Source organism: Glycine max, chromosome 6 (genome assembly GCF_000004515.6).
Source record: "Glycine max cultivar Williams 82 chromosome 6, Glycine_max_v4.0, whole genome shotgun sequence".
In the NCBI taxonomy this organism is placed as follows: domain Eukaryota; kingdom Viridiplantae; phylum Streptophyta; class Magnoliopsida; order Fabales; family Fabaceae; genus Glycine; species Glycine max.
The window spans coordinates 7277089-7298602 of NC_038242.2; the positions used below are offsets into that span (position 1 = coordinate 7277089).

General features: G+C 32.4%; 3 protein-coding genes across 4 annotated transcripts; all 3 read left to right on the forward strand.

Annotated features, from left to right (window-relative positions):
• The first annotated feature begins 543 nt into the window (after positions 1–543).
• LOC100306673 (uncharacterized) lies at positions 544–4701 on the forward strand. Of its 2 annotated transcripts, none has more exons than XM_006580873.3 (6): positions 544–718; positions 804–879; positions 1490–1625; positions 2927–3064; positions 3158–3279; positions 4348–4701. In XM_006580873.3, exons 2-6 carry the CDS (start codon positions 836–838, stop codon positions 4505–4507), a joined length of 600 nt encoding a protein of 199 aa, XP_006580936.1. In that variant the 5' UTR covers positions 544–718; positions 804–835; the 3' UTR covers positions 4508–4701.
• Positions 4702–5311: 610 nt separating this feature from the next.
• Positions 5312–12385, forward strand: LOC100814185 (rhamnogalacturonate lyase). Its single transcript, XM_006581418.4, has 16 exons — positions 5312–5519; positions 5946–6016; positions 6321–6442; positions 6755–6805; positions 7148–7267; positions 7351–7470; positions 7703–7844; positions 8758–8928; positions 9032–9187; positions 9288–9394; positions 9864–9954; positions 10744–10885; positions 10962–11118; positions 11433–11549; positions 11690–11816; positions 11931–12385. The coding sequence occupies exons 2-16, from the start codon at positions 5975–5977 to the stop codon at positions 12174–12176; spliced, it is 1911 nt and encodes a 636-aa protein (XP_006581481.1). The 5' UTR covers positions 5312–5519; positions 5946–5974; the 3' UTR covers positions 12177–12385.
• A 1220-nt stretch (positions 12386–13605) lies between these two features.
• On the forward strand, positions 13606–18608 carry LOC100814721 (probable rhamnogalacturonate lyase B). Its single transcript, XM_003526481.5, has 15 exons — positions 13606–13958; positions 14075–14196; positions 14304–14363; positions 14595–14714; positions 14817–14936; positions 15058–15199; positions 15667–15837; positions 15983–16138; positions 16256–16362; positions 16614–16704; positions 16877–17018; positions 17111–17267; positions 17703–17819; positions 17920–18046; positions 18135–18608. The coding sequence occupies exons 1-15, from the start codon at positions 13917–13919 to the stop codon at positions 18390–18392; spliced, it is 1932 nt and encodes a 643-aa protein (XP_003526529.1). The 5' UTR covers positions 13606–13916; the 3' UTR covers positions 18393–18608.
• The last annotated feature ends 2906 nt before the right edge of the window (positions 18609–21514 follow it).

Sequence of the window (21514 nt, forward strand, 5' to 3'; positions counted from 1 at the left end):
AATAATGTAATTTTTTTACACTATCAACCAATTAAAATATGTCTTATCTTTAAAAAGTTTGACTCTTATTTTAATTATCTTAGAAATTCACAGTACCATGAATTATGATTGAATGATAGTGAAAATTTTCTTACATTGATGTGGTATAACTATTAGACTTAGATAAAGAAGACCTTGTTGAGAAATATAAATCTATTTTAATGATCTTTTATGTATTTTAAGTGATTGGTATTTGACAATTGGTTGGAAATATTCTCATTATAAAAGAATAATTATAAGATGATTATTGTACTATATATATATATATATATATATATATATATATATATATTATCTTGTCTAAATACAAAGCGTAAGAATTTAGATCTTGAATTGTTGTGAATTTTCTTTGCTAGATTATTTAAATTGTACTTTTTTGGGTCCAAAATATGTACTTCGAAGTTATGAAAAGTGACACACAAGCCCAGACGGCCCAAGTTGATTAAAACGGTAGGTCGTTGCTGGCTCCTTCGCCTTAATGGCGCGTAAGGTAAACGGCAGCTACTTTCTGAATGATCTATTTAAATGGCCCAAGCAAGGTCCCAAAAGTCTCCCAAAATCAGAGTGGTTGGTTTGGTTCAACAAGAGGAATTCTCCCAAATTTTGTATTTTTCACCCAAATTTTTCCACAAAACCTAACCCTCCTCTTGTTTCACGCGCAATCCGAATCTCCATTTCTGTAATCTCTCTCCCTCATTTTTTTTATAAAAAAAATTGATTTCTATTTTTTTGTTTTCTTTTTAGTTCTCATTTCTTTCTTTAAGATCTTGTCCTAGGACGAGCTTGTTAATACGCCATGGCAGCCGTGTCCGATCAAGACACTAGTGTATGCACTCACTGGTAAACACTTCCCTCCTAATCCCAAATTATGATGGAATGATTACAAATTATTTTATCTAGGTGAAAATTGTGAACTGGGTCCAGTTATTCTCGTTCTCGAATCTTGATTTACTTCCCTTGTGAGTCTTAGCTGAAAATTATGGCGAATTGGCGTAATTTGATTTGTCGGCAAAAGCAAAAATTTACCTGTTTTAGAAGTCTTGATGGTGTTATTGAGTGGTTTTGGTCATCATAGCTAGTTAGACGGTTATCGAAATCACATTTGAATTGACTCAGAACTGCTTCAGGATGAAGAAAACCATGCTGATGTGCATTTATTAATCTGTTTCCCCATTTGTATGATTCTTGATTTTTTTTCCCCATTTGTATGATTCTTGATTATTTTTTTCCCCATTTGTATGATTCTTGATTTTTTTTTCCCCATTTGTATGATTCTTGATTTTTTTCCCCATTTGTATGATTCTTGATTTTTTTTCCCCCATTTGTATGATTCTTGATTTTTTTTTCTCCATTTGAGGTGATGTTTTGTTCATATTGAATGCATAAATTATGCGGTTATGCTTTGTCCTCAGGAAACTTTATCTTGATTTTTTCTTTTTTATGGTTTTAGTGATCGGGCTATTCCTTCGGCAAATATTGATTTGCATTTTGTTCATTGCTCTCGAAACCTTGAAAGATGCCAAATTTGTGACGACATGATTCCGAAACTACTTGCTGAGGAGCACTATTTAAACACACATGCCCCGGTATGGAAACTTTTGTCTGTTTTTTGGTTTGAAAAACCTATGAATTGAGAAGTTCACACTACCTGGCAATAAAGATAAACATAATAAATACAAGAGATTGTCAGTTTATTTTGAAGATTTTGGTGGGTGTAAAAGTGGTGTCTCAGTGACAATTATTTACTGATTTGGCTTTTATTTGAACCAAAATAAAATTTGTTTGACAATTTTAGGTAGGGGTGGAAACTGATCCCTCAATCCATGTATCATCCAATCCAACTCATCTATTTATGACAATAGATCTAATGAGTTGGATTTTTTTGATATATTCTAGAAATTTATAATGGTTATTGGTCTAACTCAGATATATTAGACACTTCTTCAACCAAGTCACTGAGAGAATTCCCAAACTGAATGTTGAGATTTTTGTCCTATGAGTCACTCAGTGCCTCTTACTGTCCTGGCAGATGTAACCCTATCTGTGCAGCAGATAATATGGACTAAATGAACCTGCCAGCTCCAAAAACTGAAACTCAATTAACTCTGTCAACCTTCTATGCTCTTGTTACCCCCTATCTTTCTCTAGAAGTTGCCCTATGATGGGTCCTTACGTTAGAATTTTATCTTTTTGCATCTTGTTTTTCATATATTTAGTTATATTATGTTTTCCATCAGCTTTGTTCTTGAAACTTGTGTATATCAAGAATTGTTCAAATCAATAACTTTAGCAAAAAAAAAATTATAAATTATAAATTTAATTAAATAAAACTTAGGATTTCTGATTTCCAAATTACTTCATAAAGGTTTAATTTTTTGGGTCACCTCATCAGTTTCTAAGCTGTAATAGTAGCTTTTACAAAATAGTTTATATTTTCTTTTTCTCCTTATTTTTCCCCCATGCTTTCCAACTGAGAATCACTACATTAAACTGGACATTTATCTTATATAAATTTGAAAACAACCTAATAAAAGCACAAGTCAGATATAAAGATTACTTATTTAATCAGCTCTTTCAATTTTCCTTTACTCAGTAGTATGGTTTTAATTTTTCCGTAATCATGTATGGAATGGGGATGCAGTATTGTTACATGTGTATAATTTATTGAGCCAGTCCTAGTTTTACTGTGTCCTATATATAATATGAAGGTGCCTCTCATATCATAGAGCATAGAAACTTGGAGTGTCAACTCCACACACTAAAGAAAATAGGTCCCCTCTCCCCCTTCTCCCAAAGGCTGCCTAGCATACTATAACACAGTTCATGAAGTCAGGCTTAAAATTCACTTTTGCAATGGTTATTCAAAAGGAAATGTCAATTTGCGCAGGTTGCCTGTTCGCTGTGCAGTGAAACCATGGAACGTGATATTTTAGATATCCATAGAGAGGAAAATTGTCCTAAAAGGATGATCACCTGTGAGTTCTGTGAGTTTCCTTTGCCGGCTATTGATCTGGCTGAGCATCAGGTAGTGTTTATTATAAAGGACTTCTTGAATTAAGATGGTTATATTAATCAGTGTACTCTGGTACTAATTTCAGTTTGATTTTTAAACATTCAGGAAGTATGTGGGAATCGAACAGAACTTTGTCACCTTTGTAACAAATATGTTAGACTGCGTGAACTATACAACCATGAAGATAGTTGCAATACAATTCAAGACAATTCTGCAGGGTCTTCAAGGTATGAAATGTCATCATTTGATTGTAGTATGTGTTTGAATTAGATTATTTTGTACTTCAAAAAGCTTATAATCAAGAGCTCCTTGGAAGAGTTTTAGGAGAAAAAAAAAGTTGATTATTTTCCGAAAAATAATAAAAACAAAAATGCACGGGCCAAAGATTTTTTTTTTAGTTTCTTCTAATTTTGTTCCATCTTGTGCAAGTCTTAAATACATTATTGTACTCTCTTGCTGAGTTGCTGTGGTGCCTGTTAGTTGAGGCTTAACATTAAATAATTATATGTATGCACAAATCTTTAACTATTTAAAAAGTTGGGGCTATATTGTAAGTCCAAGCTAATGAAGATACACTGAGGTGGAATATGCAGAAGTTTACTTCATGAATTTTCATTGCCTACAGGTTGTAGTTGGTGTAATTTCCCTATGAGTAGCTTGAGCCTTGAAAATTTATGGCTGCTGCAGAAATTTTTATAATTTTAGATGAGTGCTGAGTCCTACATTTTGTAGGAGAGACTAGCAATGTTTGGCTCAGTTTCTTTTTTTTTTTGTTTCTCTTTTCCTTAAAAGAAGTTCCTCCAATTAACCTTTTGTAGAAGGCTCTTCTTTGTGACTTGCTTCATAAAAAATAAAGCTACTTTTAAGTTTTAAAGCTTCATGGAAATTGTGTTTGGCATAGCTTAGAAAAACTAGGCAAAACACAACCTAAGTAAATGAGGGAAGTTTTGCTTGTTTTGATGCAGCTGAATTTTTTGTGTGAATTTTTTGCTTGTTGTGTATGTGGGATGCAACAATAACTTACAGCAACAACCAACCCGTATTTTTTTATTTGACTAAACCACCATTTTGGTCCTCTAAAGATACATGGTGACATCAATGTGGTATTTTAAAGATTTCTTACATCAAATTAGTCCTCAGAGCTCTAAAATGACAGTTTAATCAATTTATATTTTATTTTTTATTTCTAAAAAAAGATCTTATCTTATTAGGGGAGGTTTGTCATTAGCCCTGTGGATCACTAATGATATGCGTTTGTTATTTCTCGCAATTGAATTGTTTACTTTTGTGTGAAGGTATGTGAGGCCAGCTGAAAGAGATGAGGGTGCTAGAAGAAGGCCGCAGAATGATTTCTCAGGAAAGCGTCTTTTTTTCACAATAGCATTCACTGGCATTGCTGTTGTCCTCGGATCTATTTTTTTCCAGAGGAAGACAGATCTCAGCAATGTGCAATAGCAGCGGAGAGTATACGTGTTAGTGTAAATTTGCTTGATCTGTATAATTTATTTGCATACAACAGAAAGTCGAACGAGATATACTTCACCGGCGCATAAAACACATCGGCATTGTCATTGAATTATCATTTTGGTCTTGTATTTGATGGTCAGAACTGCCAAGTACCAAGAGATAAATGAGTCATTCATTACAAAGATTGATATTTGTTGTTAATCCTCCAATTATATAGGAACTGTAATATCGTTTTCGGATAAAAATTTGGTTTTTTTTTGTTAGGGTTTTATAGGACAAATTAAGACTTGTGATTTCATTGAGCACCTTAATTAGCAAGGATGAGTCAACCTCTTGGGAATTTAATAAATTTTAATCAATAATAAAGGAAGCTGACTAAAGTATTTAGTAATTTCTTATGTGTATTTTCCTGATAAAGAGGACCACACACATTGCTTTTTTTTTTTTAATATAGAATAATTCAAATTTACCTGTGTCTATTTAGAGACTAAAAAAAATTTCTTAACAACATAGACCAATTTATATCGAGAAAAATCTCTTAACAACAGAGACATCACTTTTAATCCCAGAAATTCTTCAAAATAAACTTGTATTTTTTTTTCTGTTTTTCTTTATCAAAAAGTAACATGAGCTTCTCAACGACTCAACCTATAACGTTTTCCAGCAAATTCTTTAAACCGAGCTGTCAACACTCAACACACATTTTGCATAAATATAATTTTAAAGATTATTATTACAAAAGAATTAATAAATTTACCATACATTTGTGATTATATAATAATTTTAGAAACACTTTGTAATGTCCTTTGTCTACGGAACAAGACAGATTTCTGCAATTATACGGCAACGTATAAAGTGCTGTGTTCTGCGGCTCTGTTTTCTGTTATGCACTTCCGGCACCGCTGTTTCCCATAGTAAGGTTATTTCCACACACTCAGTTGTATGACACGTGTCTCTTGATCTGTCAGATTTCGTCGTCGTCGTCAGTACGCCTCCCTCGGTAACCTCATCATTCATTCTTATAGATTATACTAATTCATGAAATATATGATTTCTCGGTGATTTTTTTTTTTTTTAAAAAGTATACTCTTGAAATTTCGCTCACACAGTAACCCTGGTACATACTTAGTTGTCAAATCACCTTATTTAATCACTTCTGAAAGAATTAACGAGGATTTTACCAATTTGTCATGTGTGATGAGGAGGCTATACGTTTTCGTTGAACCAGAAAACTAAGGTATCGGAAAGATTTAGAGATTATTAGAAGTTGAAGCATTAAAACCGCTTCAACTGTTTTTACATTTTCATTGAAACGTGAATTGATTGAAATTGATACTATTGGTTCTGTAATTCTGTTTCCTTATGCGATTCCATTTCTTTTAAACTTTGTTGGAATTTTCAACTAGATTCCTTCTCTTATATGCAGGCCAGTAAATAGGAAAACAAGGGTTCACAATGTCCGGCCCAGGGGTACAGTTGCACATCCAAGATCACCATGTAAGTCTACTCGCATGTACATTTTTTCTCCCAGTTCCTGCAATGTTGTTCTTTGTTAATGCTTCAATTACAAAACCTTGAAAATACTTGTTATATTTGATTATTTGCATCGTACCTAAACATCATCATCTAAGTTAAATTATTGTGTATTTCTTTTTCCTTGTACCTTAAGTTTGAATGTAGGATGGACATTTATGAAGCTTTGAGTCCGTTGTGTATAAGTTTCAACAAAAATCTTGTGGCATTGACACTGTCAGTTATATTTTAGTTTCGTTTGATTGTTTTAACTTCTTGGAATGTGCAGGTGGTGATGGATAATGGCATAGTCCAAGTTACCTTATCAAATCCAGATGGAATTGTCACTGGGATACGATATAATGGTGTTGACAATTTGCTTGAAGTTCTCAACAAGGAGACTAATAGAGGGTATGTGCCCCCTAGCGATGAATAATTGTAAATTGTTATCCCTCTCACACACATGTGCGTGCAAGCTCACACACACAGAGTAGTCATTCTTTTGAAATTGTAATGGTTGAATGAACTGTGAAGTTATCAAGAATTCAAACTGATAGGTAGTAATAAATTGGATTTTTTTTTTATGCATGAAAGCAAAAGTAAACAGTATGTTATACATATTATCATTAAGGAAAAAATATAGTTATTAATTGTGAGGAAATCATAGGGAGATCTCACTTTTTGAAGCTGGAAGCTGATTTTGCCTTTCAATTGAATGTTTAGGTACTGGGACCTTGTTTGGAGTGCGCCAGGAAGCAAAGGAATGTTTGATGTGTATGCCAATGCTGCTTTCTTTTGTAACCACATGGTGTCTTTGATTCTGTTCCAACAAGTCAAATAAATTCTCAATAAATATATATTCAAATGCATTCCCTGATTTGAGTTTGCAATTAAACTGGGAGTGGTTTTTAAGTCTCACCTGAGAAGAAATAAACTCGTTGCCAAAGAGTTTGCAATCAAATTGGGAGTGGTTTTTATGTCACACATGAGCAGAAATAAACTAGTTGTCAAACCCTTTCATTTTCATTACATGTTCTACTTACAATCTTATCAGTTCCATTACTGCTCAAAGAATAATATTTAAAGCACATGTGAACTCAAGATTTTATGGTCCAGGATTAAAGGAACGTGTTTTAAAGTTATAGTTCAAAATGAGGAACAGGTGGAGCTTTCATTTGCAAGAATGTGGGATCATTCACTAGAGGGAAAGTTTGTCCCCTTAAATATTGACAAAAGGTTCTTGCTCAAATTTTGTGTATCAGTAGCTTTTTTTATTACTGATAGTTGTAGGATTAAAATTTGTGGATGGTCAATTTCAGATTCATAATGCTCCGTGGTTCATCAGGCTTCTACTCTTATGGAATTTATGAGCACCTAAATGGATGGCCAGATTTTGATATTAGTGAAACAAGGATCACTTTCAAGCTTAGGAAAGACAAGTAAATTCTCATTTTGACAAAACAGTTCGATGCCCCTCTCTATTCTGTGATTCTATATATCTATTTATTTCACAAATATAGTCATATAGGGATGAGAGTTTGACTGGCATTCTCTTTCTAGATCTTTGGTAATTTGACATTCAAAATATTAGTTGAGATGGTCATGGAAGATAACAAGCAACTCGTATTTATTTATTTTTATTTTCATCCACTTTAACAATCAAGTATGTAGGTTTCAATACATGGCTATGGCAGACAATAGGCAAAGGGTTATGCCTTTTCCTGAAGATCGGTTAGCAGGAAGATGCCAAACCTTGGGCTACCCAGAAGCTGTCCTGCTAGTCAATCCCAAGGATCCACGATTGAAAGGAGAGGTATCTATTGCATATATTTCCTGACACTGTTTTATCTTGCCAAAGCTTCTAATTGTATTTTTACCATAGTAGTTTAGTTTGTAACTTCTTCAAATGGCTTGAATGTCAGTTCCACACTGAATTCATTCTCACCCATATGGTACATAGTCTACAATTTGTCCTTACTTGCATCGTTAAATACTATTTTACATTATGGCTAAATTTAATTTGCCCTATGTGGTTTTGGGGAGTATCACTTTGCCACCATGTTGTTTAAACTTTGTCACTTTGATCCCCTTGTACTTTCATTAACCTATTTATTATCTCCTTGTCTCTTTTTTTGGTTGTCAACTATGAAAAGCTTATACATGCTATAATCCATTAAACTGGCGAGTTTACATATAAGCCATGTCTATCTATTCCTAAGTTTTGACAAGGAGAACGTTGTTTCTAGGAAAATAAACAAAGTAATCTTCAATTGATTTTTTGTAACTTACATCAGTTAAAGTTATGATTTTGTAGTTTAACAGAATGAAACCCCAGTGGCAAAATGCAACTGAAACTAACCATTGGGGAGGAGGGGGAAGGAACTAAATTAAACCCTTTAAAATATTTTTATATATCATTTTGGTAATTTGATGCATAAAGCAATTTTACTTCACACAATCCAGAACAAAACACATTCTTAAAAATTACTTTTGGGAAAACATTTCCATATTCCAAAATAAATTCTTTCAAAACCAATCTAAACTACTTTGCATTTAAAAACAATTAATCAAAGTCCAAATGCACACATAGTAGTTAGTTGGTTAACCTGGCAAGTTTTGAGTGTCCACTAAATCATGTGGCTTGTAAAGAGGAGATAGGATGATTTCCTCAGCATCGATTGTGTATGAACTATTTCACTATGTCTTTATTTGACTCTAATTCACAGGTGGATGACAAGTATCAGTATTCATGTGTAAACATGAATAATCGAGTCCATGGGTGGATATCTTTCAGTCCACCAGTGGGATTCTGGCAGATCACACCTAGTGATGAGTTTCGTTCTGGTGGACCCCTCAAACAGAATTTGACCTCGCATGTAGGCCCTACCACGCTTGCAGTAAGTGAATGAATTTAGATTTTAGACCAAGATAACAATTCCCTACGTGGCTATGATACTGTGTTAACCCCCGTTGAGATGCTTATTAAATTGGCATCATCAGATGTTTCTTAGTAGTCACTATGCGGGACAAGATTTGGTGCCTAAATTTAGAGGTGGTGAATCATGGAAGAAGGTTTTTGGTCCTGTATATATTTATCTTAATTCCGGAGCAGTTGGTGATAACCCACTTTGGCTATGGGAGGATGCAAAAATACAGGTTTGTCCATGAATCTCTTGTACCTTGGTTAGGAGGTAGATTGTATAGACAGTTGGCTGCAATAATTGTAATATAAAGACTAATTTGAATTGATATTCAGATGATGAATGAAGTTCAAAGCTGGCCATATTCTTTCCCAGCTTCAGAGGATTTTTTAAAATCGGATCAACGGGGCAATGTCAGTGGCAGATTACTTGTCTTAGACAGGTAAGCATGCACGATATTCCTAGTTTATTCTTGATATTTTTAGTTTGCATTATGCGATTTGTACCTTACTGATGCTTGGAATACAACCTGTTTCTATTGAATTTTTTTTTTTACTTTAGTGCTAACAGCTAGGCTTTTTGGCACGATAGGGGGGATAATGCTATGACTTTCTATTAAAATATTTTTCGTTATTTTTGTAATATGAGAATAAAAAGGTTCTCACTGTATTTTATGGTTAGAAATTTAAAATATGTGTGTGTGTGTGTGTGTGTGTTGAATAATTAATCCATTGCTGAGCAGCAGTGACATTGTGGCTGTTCTTTTTATGTTTTATTTGTCCATGCTCTAGTGTCCAGTCCTAGATGTGAGGGGGTAAGTTGAGATCCCACGTTCACTAGAGATACAGATCTCAACATAAATATATAGGTGAATTTAAGTGAACTATTCTAATTCTAATTATTGTGTCTAGGTATGTCTGCACAGACTTAATACCAGCAAATAGTGCTTATGTTGGCTTAGCCCCACCTGGAGATGCAGGGTCATGGCAAAGAGAATGCAAGGTGCTCTTCCCTCATTTAAGGAAAACTAGCATTTTAGTTGCATGTGCTGTACTTTTGTAGTTTGTGCTCAACTAACGTTTTTTTTTTTTTGGCTAAATTGTAACTTTGGTCCCCCTGGTTTGACGTTTGTGCGATTTTGATCCCCAAAGTTTAAAATGATCGGATTTGGTCCCCCAAGTTTTAAATTTGTCCGATTTTGGTGCACTTATCTAATTTCTAATGTTTGACCTCATTGACTGTCAATTGACCGTCAGTATATGTTAAATTAATTTTATTTAATTTGAAAACTTTTTTTTTCTTCCTCATGCTCTTCCTCGCTTCACGCTCTTCACTCCATCCTTGATTAATTTGTAAACCGAGGAACAAGAGGAAGAGCGTGAAGCGAGTAAGAGTAATCGAGGAAGAAGGGGAAGAGCGTGAGGAAGAAAAAAAAGTTTTAAAATTAAATAAAATTAATTAGACATATATTGACGGTCAATGGGGTCAGACGTTAGAAATTAGGCAAGTGCACCAAAATCGCACAAATTTAAAACTTGGGGGACCAAAATTGCACAAACGTCAAATCAGGGGGACCAAAGTTGCAATTTAGCCTATTTTTTTATTTTTTTACATTTGGGTTGAGGATGGGGCTATGTGATCAAGGGGATCTTGCAAACTATGTTAGACATAACCTTGTTTTTCTTTTCTTTTGAAAAACAAAAATTATACAAATCAAGATAATTACAAAAATGTTGTTGTGGGTGCCCAAAAGAATTCTTTACCAGATTATTTAACTTTTACTCCTAACAGGACTATCAATTCTGGACCAGAGCAGATGAAAATGGATTTTTTACTATTAAAAATGTACGTCCAGGCGACTATAACCTTTTTGCTTGGGTACCTGGTTTTGTTGGGGACTACAAATTTGGTGATTTTATGAAGATAACATCAGGTTCCATAGCTTGGTCAAAGTTTAATTTGTTTTCCATCTTGCAAAATAATATATGTTTAATAAACTAGTAATGCAGGTTCTTACATTGAATTGGGTGAACTTGTATATGAGCCTCCAAGGGATGGTCCCACATTGTGGGAAATAGGTATTCCTGATAGATCCGCTGCAGAATTTTATGCTCCTGATCCCAGTCCACAACATATTAATAAGCTTTTTATCAACCATCCAGACAGGTTAGCTCTGTTATGTGCTATTAGGGGCATGCTACTGTGATAATTCTTAACTGGGTGACCAGTTTTTCTTTTTGTTTGTCCTTATATTGCTTTAATGGATTTTGCTTAATTTTGAATCTGTGCTACATATTACAACATGAAATGATGAAAATTTTATCCAACTGTGCTTTTTATCCTTTTACGTGTGATTTCTAACAAAAACTAACAAATTAACATTTGCCAATAAAAAGAAGAAAAAAAATGTGTGAAGAAAATGTTTCCTTTAGATGTCCGTTGATCTGTTCTTAGATTTTTCTTTTTTCCTCAACTTGTAGGTTCAGGCAGTATGGATTGTGGGATAGGTATTCAGAATTGTATCCTGATGCAGATTTGGTTTACACAATTGGTGTTAGTGACTATACGAAGGATTGGTTTTATGCACAGGCTCCGAGGTCTGATTTTTGTATTATTGATTATTTGTATAATTTGGCTAAAGATTATCATGCAAGCCTACTTCATCTATTATTGTTGGATTTCTTGAGTTATACGTTATATACAATGTACTAATTTTTCAAGCTTATATAAACTGTAGGAAAAAAGTGGATAACACTCTTCAAGGAACAACTTGGCAAATCAAGTTCGAAATCTGTAGTGTTGTTAAAGGAAGTACATACAAACTGAGAGTTGCAATTGCATCTGCAACATTAGCTGAATTGCAGGTATAGTCCCTTTGCCTTTTTTTCTCCTATACACACATAGGGCTTCATTGTATGTGATACAGTATGTAAGTATCTTTTAAAATTTTGATATGACCTTATGCATTGTCTATGAAGATTCGAGTAAATGATCCCAATGCAAGGCGACCCGTATTTACCAGTGGATTAATAGGAAGGGACAACTCAATTGCAAGACATGGAATTCAAGGGATCTATTGGCTGTACCATGTGAATATACCAGGTTCTCTTCTTGTTGATGGCACAAATACCATATATTTTTCGCAACCAAGATGCACCAGTCCCTTCCAAGGTATCATGTATGATTATATTCGTTTGGAAGGCCCACCTTGTGAAGAAATTTAAGTTAACCTTTGGGAATAAATGATACTAAATATTAGTGCACTGTTATCATATCAGAATATATTTATCTGTGAGCGTTGTATACGTTATATCTTATATTTTTTTTCTCTGTTTTTTCAGTAATTTTGTTGTTGCCATCGTTGTGTGTGTATATGAACAAACATCAAATACTTTTACACATAAATTCATATTTATATTTGGTGCTTTTGTTAGACTAGTTCATCCAGCTTTCATGAAACAGGCAGATTGAACATTGGTTTTGTAAAACCGTTTTGAATAATGTGGGAGTTCATACCCTGGTATCTGATCCTCAGCCGCAAAAAAATAAAGTAAGATTAATAAAATAAAACCTGATATAACATATCAAATTCTAATGACTCATTTTAGATTTTGCTGTAAGAAGGCTCGTATCTTTTGCCGTGTATAAGCTTTTTTTATTTCCAGGTAAACCTTCCGACCCAACAAAAGCCCGTCGAGAAGCTAGGTAGTGAGTATTTAAGCTAACGGTTTATATATAACAATTATTAATTAATTTGACTTTGAGTTATATGGAGGCTAGTTGACCTTCTCAATCCAATCCAGCCTACTGATATCTTAAGTGCAGGGTGCGGCTTCGTTCATTCTTACCTAGCATAAGAAACAACTTTTGCATGTTTACAGAGAAACTTCGTGAATAAAAAAAAAAACAAATTTCTTTCATTTATAAATAAAAAATAAAGTGAATTAAAAACTAAAATAAATCAAATTTATTTTATTAATTAAAATAAATCCATACAGCATTTTTTTTAAAAAAAATCCCATTTAATTCTACATAACTTGATTTTATTTCACGAGCAAAGTTTGATTTATTTTACTTTCATAATTTAATAAAAAAAATATCTTATAAATTTGTTTTAGATCTCTTAAGATTTAATCAAAATTAATTAATTTTAATTCCTACATCTTAAAAATGATAGTTTTAGACCTTATATTTTTTTAATGTGGTGGATTTCATTTCTAACCATATACTTTATTTTGATTTGACGAGGAATCAAAATCATTATTTAGAAGAAAAAAAACTGACCAAGACATATTTTATCCTCTCTTATATTTGAACAAAAAAAGAGAATGTTAATATTGTTTGAAATTGTAAAAAAAAAATATTTGTCATAATTAACTTTCATGTTTAATCACAAATAAAATAAAATTTAAATTGGTTTTTATTTATTAATTTTCAACTTTTTCAAAACTAGCCTCTCCTGTTTTGTTTTGTTTTTAAAAACTTAGACAAAACTGCGTGGTAAAGGAGGATGCGGTTCAAAACTTCCAATAACCTAATAAGAATATAAGAAAGGGAGGATACCAAAAGAAGGAATAAAAGCTACACTTTTATCCTTCTATAATGTGATTGACTGTTTCTTCACTCGCACGCTGTTATCTAATACACCAAACTGTGGCGACCAAGTAAAGAGATTTAAAAGAATGCTTTCTCTCTAGGTCAAGGAAGCTAATCCAATTCATCATTCATTTAAGCCCTCAGACTATTCACGTTCTGTTGGCAGATTGCTGAGTAGTAGAGCATAAGCACAAACTGTTTTTCTCTCCAAACGCTGTGCTTAATTAAAACCAGCCATTGCCACCATATATATATAAAGGCCATTCTTTCTTTGCATTTTAAGATAAATTCTCAGCCATTGTCTCAAACTACTCTGAATTTGTGAGATTTTTCATTGCCCACTTCTCTTGTTCACTGCAAGTACCACCATGTCGTCGCCGGGGGTGCAACTTACTATTCAAGATAATCATGTATTCAAAATCTTATTATCCTTATGTTCTTTCTTCCATCTTAATAAATTTTCATAGTATTAAGTAGGATTTTTTATTCATTCATATTTTCTAAAGTGATGAAAATTCATGTGCAGGTGGTGATGGAAAATGGCATACTAAAAGTCACCTTATCAAATCCTGGGGGAATTGTGACTGGAATACAGTATAATGACATCGACAACTTGCTTGAAGTTTTGAATGACGAATCTAATAGAGGGTATATAAATAAATATACTTTACAAAGTCGTATTCACTTTTACAAATTAAGGAACTTCGTTTGGTGTCTTCCCAATAATACAAAAATCTGTTTGCAAATTAATGTAGGTATTGGGACCTTGTTTGGAGCTCACCAACAAGTACAGGAACAAGTGGCACATTTGATGTGTATGTCTACTTACCTTTCTTTATGTTTTATTTGCATGATAATAAGCTTAAGATTCCACCCCAACTGCTTCAGCTTTGCCTTTATTTAAGTGGCCGTGGCCAACTAATTATATACTTTGCCATATCAGTTTTACATATTTGAATTAATTTACTTTTTCCTTTTCTACTATAACCGTGTATCTTCAAGAAATTAAAGTCACATATGTAGCCATTGTGAAACGTGCACTGCAGCATCAAGGGAACAACTTTCAAAGTTGTGGTTGAAAATGAGGACCAAGTTGAGTTATCCTTCACCAGGACGTGGGACGTCTCTCGCGAGGGCAAGTTGGTTCCTTTAAATATTGATAAAAGGTCATTAAGTGACACCAACCATTCTTCAATATTACATTGTTAAGATGGTGACACTAAAATGAAAATTCTAACTACATTTAATTGTAATGTGTGTGATCGTAGGTTCGTAATGCTTCGTGGTTCTTCCGGCTTCTACTCATATGCAATTTATGAGCACTTAGAGGAGTGGCCAGCTTTCAATCTTGACGAAACAAGAATTGCTTTCAAACTTAGAAAGGACAAGTAATTAGTAGAGGCTTCACAATTTTATTTTATGTTTTTACGTTTTGTCCCTTTCATGCTTCTAGTTATTGTTATGCTTAGTTGCAAAGAATATAGACTCCAATATTTGGATGGTGGACAGATTCCATTATATGGCGATGGCAGATAATAGACAAAGAAACATGCCTCTTCCAGATGACCGATTACCACCTAAGGGAAAAGCCCTTGCCTACCCAGAGGCAGTTCTACTAGTCAATCCCATCGAACCAGAACTTAAAGGAGAGGTAAATTTAGGTTTAGATAGATACTAATCCACTTGTTTATGTGCCATTTTAAATTAATATCATCAAAAGAAAAATGAAAATGTATTATGTGTATTTTACGAGAGTATCATTAAATAAAAAGTGAAAACGCATTATTTAAAAGGATTATTTTATTCTTATAACACAATAATTTTTATAATGAGGGGAGATCATAAAAAGAAAATATAGAAATGTAAAATCAGAAAATAAACTAGTCCAAAGTTTAAAAGTTAAAAATTAATATTATAAAATTTACACACACGCGTATATATTCAGAGATCATAATAATTTATGTAATTAATAATTTTATTAAAAGTGCTGTCCAATTTTATTTACTAAAAGTATATGTTACTTTAAGAAAGATAACGAGAGATAGAGGAATTATTATTTTTATTATTGTATGTTATTATTTTGGGGATAATGGTTTGGTGGAATTTAATTATGTGTAGGTGGATGACAAGTACCAATATTCATGTGACAACAAAGATAGCCAAGTTCATGGATGGATCTGCATGGATCCCGCAGTTGGATTCTGGCTAATTACGCCCAGCAATGAGTTTAGATCTGGTGGACCCCTCAAACAAAACTTAACTTCCCATGTGGGGCCTACCACTCTTGCTGTAAGTATTCCTCCCAAGAAAAACACATATTCTGCCACGTGATAGTTACTTGTATAGTTGTATTATTGCAAATTAATATACGATTGTACGTTAATTATGATTTGGTTCTAATTTTAGAATCTTGGCTCCAAAATAACGTAATCAGGTGTTTCTGAGTGCTCATTATAGCGGAGAGGATCTGGTGCCTAAGTTCAATTCTGGTGAGGCATGGAAGAAAGTTTTTGGTCCAGTTTTCATTTATTTGAATTCTCCCTATGATGGAACTGACCCCCTTAAGCTATGGGAAGACGCTAAACTACAGGTTTAATATTAATTTACTTTATCTATCTAATATATAAGTATATATTATATAGCTTGATTTTATAACTTAGCTAATAGTGACACAAGCATACATATATATGCCCAACCAAACTTACAGATGTCGGTGGAAGTTCAAAGCTGGCCTTACAGTTTTCCTGAATCAGAGGATTTCGCCAAGTGGGACGACCGTGGTAATGTTAGTGGCAGGCTTTTGGTTAGAGAGAGGTGTGTTCTTATCAAATTTATTACATTTAAGAATATTAATTATAGTCTCTGATAATTTCTTTACGATTATAAATTTTGAGAATTAATTGAGAAGAGAAGAATCACCTAAACCATGCCATTGTAGCAATATTAGTGCAATGCAACAAGATGTTTTTATGTGTATTGTAGTAGCTTTATGCTCATTGAAAGCACACATGACACTTGTAGTTTGTTTTAATATAATTTCATTAATTCCATCTCGGTATATATAGGTATATAAACGATGACTATGTATCAGCAAAAGGTGCCTATGTTGGCTTGGCTCCACCGGGAGACGTGGGGTCTTGGCAAAGAGAATGCAAGGTGACTTGAGAAACAGAAAAAAAAAATATGTAAACGGAAACACACACAAAAAGAAATGAGTATTCTTCTTAGTATGCTTAATTTCAGTATAATGTATTAATATACATGCACCGCTTTATGAGTTTAATTCCATTAGCTAACGGACATATCATCAAATTTTGATTCTTATCAGAATTACCAGTTTTGGGCTAGAGCGGACGATGATGGCTACTTCTCCGTCAGCAATATACGTGCTGGAGACTATAATGTGTACGCATGGGTACCTGGTTTTATTGGTGACTATAAATATGACGTAGTTATCAACATAACAGAAGGTATATTCACAACCAATTTTGTTATTTTTCTTTTTAAACTATTCTAGTCTTTTTATTGAGTACCATTTTGTATTTGATTTATGTGAAAACAGGTTGTGACATCGACCTTGGTGATCTTGTATATGAACCTCCAAGAGATGGTCCAACATTGTGGGAAATTGGCATCCCTGATCGCTCAGCTGCTGAGTTCTATGTTCCTGACCCAAATCCCAAATATATCAACAAACTCTATGTTAATCACCCTGACAAGTTAGTCACCTTTTTATGCCTGTTGTATACTTTTAAACTTTAAACTTTTAGAATGATTAAAAATTCAATCTAGGACTGTTTTTGAAATTTTCAGTCTAGAAAGAACAGAGCAAGATTTCTTTCTCATTATATTATGGGCATATTTTAAAGAATTTAATTTTCATAGAATGCAAGTGTAAAGACATTTACACTAATTTCAATCAATAAGAAGTTATCTTAAATGTGATTTTTAAAATAGTTTTTTTTTTATAAAAGTTAACAAACATGACAATATGTAAGAAAAACCTTAATGGTGGATATATTCTTATTGAATTCATTGTCAAAAGCCAAAATTGATTCCAATGGACAGATTAATTTCCCATGGAAAAGCTTGTAAATTGACCCAGACTACTTATATATAATTGTTATAGACTTGTAGTTGATTTTAATTGGCAGGTTTAGGCAATATGGGTTATGGGAGAGATATGCAGAACTATACCCTGACAAAGACTTGATCTACACAATTGGTGTTAGTGACTACACCAAAGATTGGTTCTTTGCTCAAGTTACCAGGTAGAGATAGTAGTTTCATAATGGGTTTTGCTTTACAAAATTATCGTTAATGTGTGGCAAATCATTACTTAATTTTTACTTTTTTGCTCCCCATTTTCAGAAAGAAAGATGATAACACATATCAAGGAACCACATGGCAAATCAAGTTTAAGCTTGATAGCGTGAACAAAAGCAGTAGCTATAAACTGAGAGTGGCTTTGGCATCAGCAACATTATCTGAACTTCAGGTACATTACTTAATTTCAATAATCTAATTAAGTTTTATTATCTTAACCTAAGTTTTATAAATACCTATACTAACATTTACAATCTTAGGTTCGAGTTAATAATCCAAAGGCACCTCGTCCTCTATTTTCAAGTGGGTTGATAGGAAGGGATAACTCGATCGCTAGGCACGGAATTCATGGACTTTATTGGCTTTACAATGTAGGCATACCTGGAACTCAACTAGTTGAAGGAGATAATACCATCTTTTTGACACAGACCAGAGGAAATGGTCCATTTCAGGCCATCATGTATGATTATATTCGTTTGGAAGCTCCACCGTCGTCTAGCTTCAACAAGAAAAATTGAGAAATTTAATTTCTGTTTTACTAACAATATTAATTTAATCAAATCCGACGAATAAATATTGGGAATAAAGAGTACGTAGTGGAGCTTATGAAATAATGAAAATTTCGGTTTCTTTGTAGTTTGTACTTGTTTGGGTTTATAGACTGGGATCGTTCCACTATAAAAATATGTACAAGACCTTCGTTTAATATGAATTATAAAGTATTATAATAGTTACAACGTGGGTACCATGTCATTTAAGTGATACTATATGATTTTAAATATTCTTTTAATTTTTACTATTTATTCACTGTTATACTAGTAATATTCGTATGTCTTGCATAAGTTTAATTGAATATAAGAAAATTAATATTAATTTAAATAGGTAAAAAAATTACAAAATATAATTGTCATAATTTAAGGTTTATTATAATTAATGATCCATTGTAAATAATATTTTAAAGATAATATATGTATTGTTAGTTAAGATTAACAATATTGATTATCAACTTTTTTTAATGAGATATAATGATAAAAAAAAGTATAATTTTTTAGTTTATTCAAGAAATATATTAAATATTTTATTGTAAAAATTTTAAGGTATAATGAGGTATAGTATTTTTAATTTATATTTTAATATATGTGTATATATAGGTATTAAAATTTTTAATTATTAAGTATTATTTAATAATAATATTTAGATGAAAAGACTGCATTTAATAAATATATAATGCATTTATTAAATTTAATAAAAAAAATATTATATATCTAGTAAATATATTATTTAATAATTTTTTTTATAATTTATTATATATTCATTATTTTATATTTAATAAATACAACAATTTCTGTCAAAGAAATAAAAAATAAAAAAAATTAATGTTGTATGATTTTAATCCTTGAGTTTCAATTACAGTAATAGATATCATAATTATTATGTAGTTTTAATCTTCAAAGTATATTATTATTATTATTATTATTATTATTATTATTATTATTATTAAGAACAGTGTTTATCTATTAAATAGAGAGGCTATATCTGATACGCTTGAAATGAAATTATAGGCCAATGTTGTAATCAATAATAACCATATCTCCTTCTTTTCTTTAAAAAAAAAAATTAACCATATTTCCTAAATAAATGAGGAATAAGATAAATTCGTTATCTGTAAAGATGGGTTCAATTAATGATGACACTCACTATATAAGAGGACATACTCTCTACAAGTAAACTTATGTTGCATTATGCTAAAACCCTAAGATTATCTCTTCATGATTTGAGCATTGGAGCGTTGCATGTACATAGCACCCTCCGCGAACATTGAAGAGGACAAAACCGTTGGGATGGGTAAGTGGGTCGGTCTGTCCCGTATAAGGTTCGCTGTATAAGTCTATATTAATCGCGAATCAGGGCTAATTTGTCCCGTACTCTTACACAGATTTAAAATATTGATCCGTCCCCACCCCGCGAACCTCGCGAGTCAAATAGGTTTAAAATTTTGGATTGAGCTTTTAAGATTATTTGGGTTTGAGTTGAACTTAATTGGTGGTTGCAAGTTTGCGGACCTCGCGGGCCAAACCCGCATAGCCCACGAATTATGCGGAACCTAAAATCTTATATAACCATGAATTTTTAAAAAATATTGGTCCATAGTCCATGCGGATCGTGTGTCCTGCGGGCTGATCCATGTACTTGAGTCTGTTTACTCATCCTAAAAATGGTTAGAGCAGGGACTATCAAACAAGACAAAAGTAACTCATTTTTTATAGGTACATTTAATAAAATATATTTATTGATCAATATCTCTTAAACATCTTAGTTTGACAACCCTCTTAATTAAAAATCATAGATTTCTTGGGTTAACTAAGTTTTAACTTTTTCAAATTTTGGGTTTTAATTCTTGAACAAAATGTTGATTAATCCTACTCTTCAAATTTGTATTCCATTAATGATTTTAGTTTTTACAGTCAAATATCATGGTTAAACAATTTAAACAGTCAAAAAATTAAAATGTCATAAAATATTAATAAAAATAATGTCATATTATCATTTAATTATAATATTTGACAATCGAAACTAAAAACTATTAACGAAATAAAAGTTCAAAAAATAATACTAGTCAACATTTTATTCGAGCACTAAAATTCAAAATTTGAAAAAATTGATAGAATAAAAACTTAGTTAATTTTTTTTCTTTCCTTTAAGCATATTATTTTACTTTACCTCGGACATGACCCCATGTGAATAAGCCAACAAGGACAAGGACCTACACTTGAAGTTATAATCATGATCTAGTTGATTCGTTAACCTGTCATATTGTAACTTGGACGGATATGGATTGTTTACCAATATTAGTTGGCAGTATATATAGATGCTAATCATACACTACAAGTTTCCAACTACGCACAATATATATCGTTGTCCAGCTTTTTCCACTACTGAAATCATTATTTTTAGGAAAAATTAACTCAATTTGCAGGGATAATAAGTGCCCGGCCGTTAAATTAGCAAAAAGGAAGAAAAAAATAACTATAATTTTTTTAATGCTTTGCTGAATATAAAAGCACAACCTTTCCATTATAAATGTGGCCTCAACCCATAAGAGCAGCAAGAACTTATTGGAAGTTCACTTGAAAATCTCACAACTCACTAGTAATTTTAATTTCAGAAATTGAACCCTGTCGCACGTAATTATGCATTGCCGTATTGGTTTCTAGATAGGAATATTTTATACCATCACTATGACAAGGATGATTCCACGGGTCTGGTTATATTCATGACTAATCTAGCTAGCACAAAATCAATCATATTATTTCTCTTTAATTCTGTTAAAAAAATTATGAGTACGTATATGATTCTGTTAAAAAGTGTAATTGTCTTGAACATGAGTTTCCTTAGCAAATCTTTTTTGATTCTCTGTATTAATTAATGTGGTTTTTCACGGTTATAAACTTTCAATATTCATACGGCAACCCGTGAAAAAGAATTGGTAAAGAAATGAATGTTTTGTCTGTGGTTGAAGCAAACGAGTCCAACAAGATTCTTAGAAGCATTTTTTCACATGACTATAATTTCTGTCCTTCATGCTACCTAACCGATAGGCTACTGAACCTTTAAATTAAACGACTCTCCTTAATACCCT